A 2,657-nucleotide genomic window follows, 5' to 3' on the forward strand; every position below is an offset into this window, starting at 1 on the left:
TCTTCTTATTTTTCTTTTCTTTTGCTTTATTATTACCCTCGTGACGGAGTCACTTTCACAACCAACCAGCATACACCTATGGCATATGCTGCTACTTATGAGCGATACGTCCCCCTGTATATGACATTATCGAACCTACCTTGACATTACCGAATCAACCAGACTGTTGGAAGATATATATGCAGGGACGTACAGAACCCACATGAACGGGTTCATGTTAGCCAAGAAGATTGTGAGAGCTGGATACTTTTGGATGACTATGGAAAGCGACAACATCTGCTACATGCAGAAGTGTCACCAGTGCCAGATTCACCGAGATTTCATCCGGGTTCCACCAAATGAGCTAAATGTAATAGGTTCACCCTGGACTTTTGCCGCCTGGGGCATAGACGTGATATGATCCATAGAGCCTGCAACGTCAAATGGACATCATTTCATTTTAGTAGCCATAGACTATTTCACCAAATGGGTCGAGGCATCTACTTACAAGGCCGTCACAAAGAAGGTAGTGGCAGATTTTGTCCGGAACAACATCATTTGTAGATTTGGGATACTAGAGTCTATCATCACTAACAATGCCGCCAACCTTAATAGCGACCTCATGAGGGAAATCTGAGAGAAGTTCAGAATCGTCCATCGCAATTCCACAGCCTACAGACCATAAATGAATGGGGTAGTCGAGGAAGCTAACAAGAATATCAAGAGGATTTTGCGAAAGATAGTGGACAATCACAGACAATGTCACGAGGAGTTACGTTTCTCTCTATTAGGTTACCGGACTAGTATGAGAACATCTACTGGGGAAACTCCATACATGTTGGTATACGGCATCGAAGCGGTGATACCCGTAGAAGTCGAAATACCGTCCTTAAAAGTCATTCAAGAAGCAAAATTGGATGATGCAGAATGGATACGGGTCAGGCAAGAACAGATCTTGCTCACTGATGAGAAAATAATGGATACAGTATGTCATGGACAGCTATACCAGAATAGGATGGCTAGTGCATTTAACAAAAGAGTGAAGCCTCGCCAATTCACGCTGGGGCAGTTGGTTCTAAAGAAAATCTTTCCCCATCAAGAAGAAGCTAAAGGGAAGTTTGCACCAAACTGGCAAGTTCATTTTGTGGTCCACAGAGCACTGTCTGGTGGATCTCTAATCTTAGCAGAAATGGATAAAAGAGTCAGCACGAAGCCAATCAACACTGACGCAATCACGAGATACTATGCCTGAAGATAGATAGAGTTAGGATTTTGATGTAACAGAACTACGTTCAACCTGACTTCCCACAGAGGGATACGTAGGCAACCCACATAGGGTTCGATTTCTCTCCCCCTTTCTCTTGTAATAGAAAAACCAAATGTCATCTTTTGTATGTTGTTCAGGAACTACGTCGACATGATTTCCTCATAAATGAATACTTAGGAAATCCTCATCGAATTCACTCGTCTTTTGTAATTGAACTACGTTCTGGCCTGATTCCATTTTGGATACGTAGGCTGCCTGAATCAGGCTTGGTGGTTTCATCACATTTCATCAATTATCCCACAAACTACGTCCAGACCTGATTCCGTTTTGGATACGTAGGCAACATGAAAGGGTTCGGTCATAACCTTAGGAAACCCATGTAATACGTTATCCTTAATTAGAACGCAGTCACAATATCAAATACCCGCGTTGTCAGAGACACCATGGAAAATCGACATCAACTAGACGAAGTTCTCAGAGAAATACGTTCGCGTGTGGGAACCTTTTGTAACATGTCATAATCTGGATAGACGGCGTTTGCCTTAAAAGAAACAATTATTTTCAAAATATTTTCCAAAATATATATAATAAAGTAATCAGTTCCATCTACTAAACTCGGTGGCACAATAGTATCAAAGGCTGGGGAAAATCAATATCACGGTCGACGCAAACCTACTCCCTCCCCCACCCCACTAAGAAGTTTTCTTTGAGTGCAGGGTCAACAAGGAGTAAAGAATCACTGGGATCACACTGAGGCAAATGACGGACCCACCATTTACCTAAGATTATTTCTCTTCCCTTATACTTAAAATTTTTGAGCACAGCTAAAGCTAACTCTTGAATTTCTTGCAGGATCCTCAGAATCATACAACTGATGCGGAAATTTGTTAATAGCAAACCGTCTGCTCACCTAATCGATGCCAGCTTCACCAATGGAAGTCCTGTATATAGCAAACCGCTTGCTCAATCAATCGGAGCATCCTGTACAAATTGCACATTGGCTTCACCAATCCATGTCTTGTATATAGCAAACTGTCAGTTCAATCAATCGGAGCGCCTTGTACAAATCGAACGTCAGCTTCTCCAACTAGAGCCTTGTATATAGAAAATCACAAATTGCGCCAATGAAAGCAATCCCCAGCACCGCTCCGTCAATCACGAATGATGGAATAGACAATCGCAAAACTCATCACCAACGTTATGCCTCTCGATGGCCGCAACTTAGCTTCGCAGTCAAGAGTATCTCTTGGGCATGCTTATATTCCATTTTGTTGCTACCTTGAATGTTTTAACATTTTGTTCATGCAGCTTTAGGCATGATTTCAATCGCTCACGAGCACAGATTACTTTACATTTTTTAGTGCAAAGATCTCCCAAAGGGTGGAGACGCACTCTGCAAATTAAGCTCTCC

General features: G+C 42.2%; 1 protein-coding gene across 1 annotated transcript; it reads left to right on the forward strand.

The window, feature by feature from the left end:
• The first annotated feature begins 664 nt into the window (after window positions 1–664).
• LOC104098250 (uncharacterized) lies at window positions 665–1,231 on the forward strand. The gene has a single exon (XM_009604930.2). It carries the CDS (start codon window positions 665–667, stop codon window positions 1,229–1,231), a length of 567 nt encoding a protein of 188 aa, XP_009603225.2.
• Window positions 1,232–2,657: the final 1,426 nt, after the last annotated feature.

The sequence above is a fragment of the Nicotiana tomentosiformis genome, chromosome 12, assembly GCF_000390325.3.
Source record: "Nicotiana tomentosiformis chromosome 12, ASM39032v3, whole genome shotgun sequence".
Classification (NCBI taxonomy): domain Eukaryota; kingdom Viridiplantae; phylum Streptophyta; class Magnoliopsida; order Solanales; family Solanaceae; genus Nicotiana; species Nicotiana tomentosiformis.

Excerpts from the sequence above, each read along its gene's own strand:
- LOC104098250 (XM_009604930.2), top strand. The coding sequence starts at position 665 with ATGAATGGGGTAGTCGAGGAAGCTAACAAGAATATCAAGAGGATTTTG.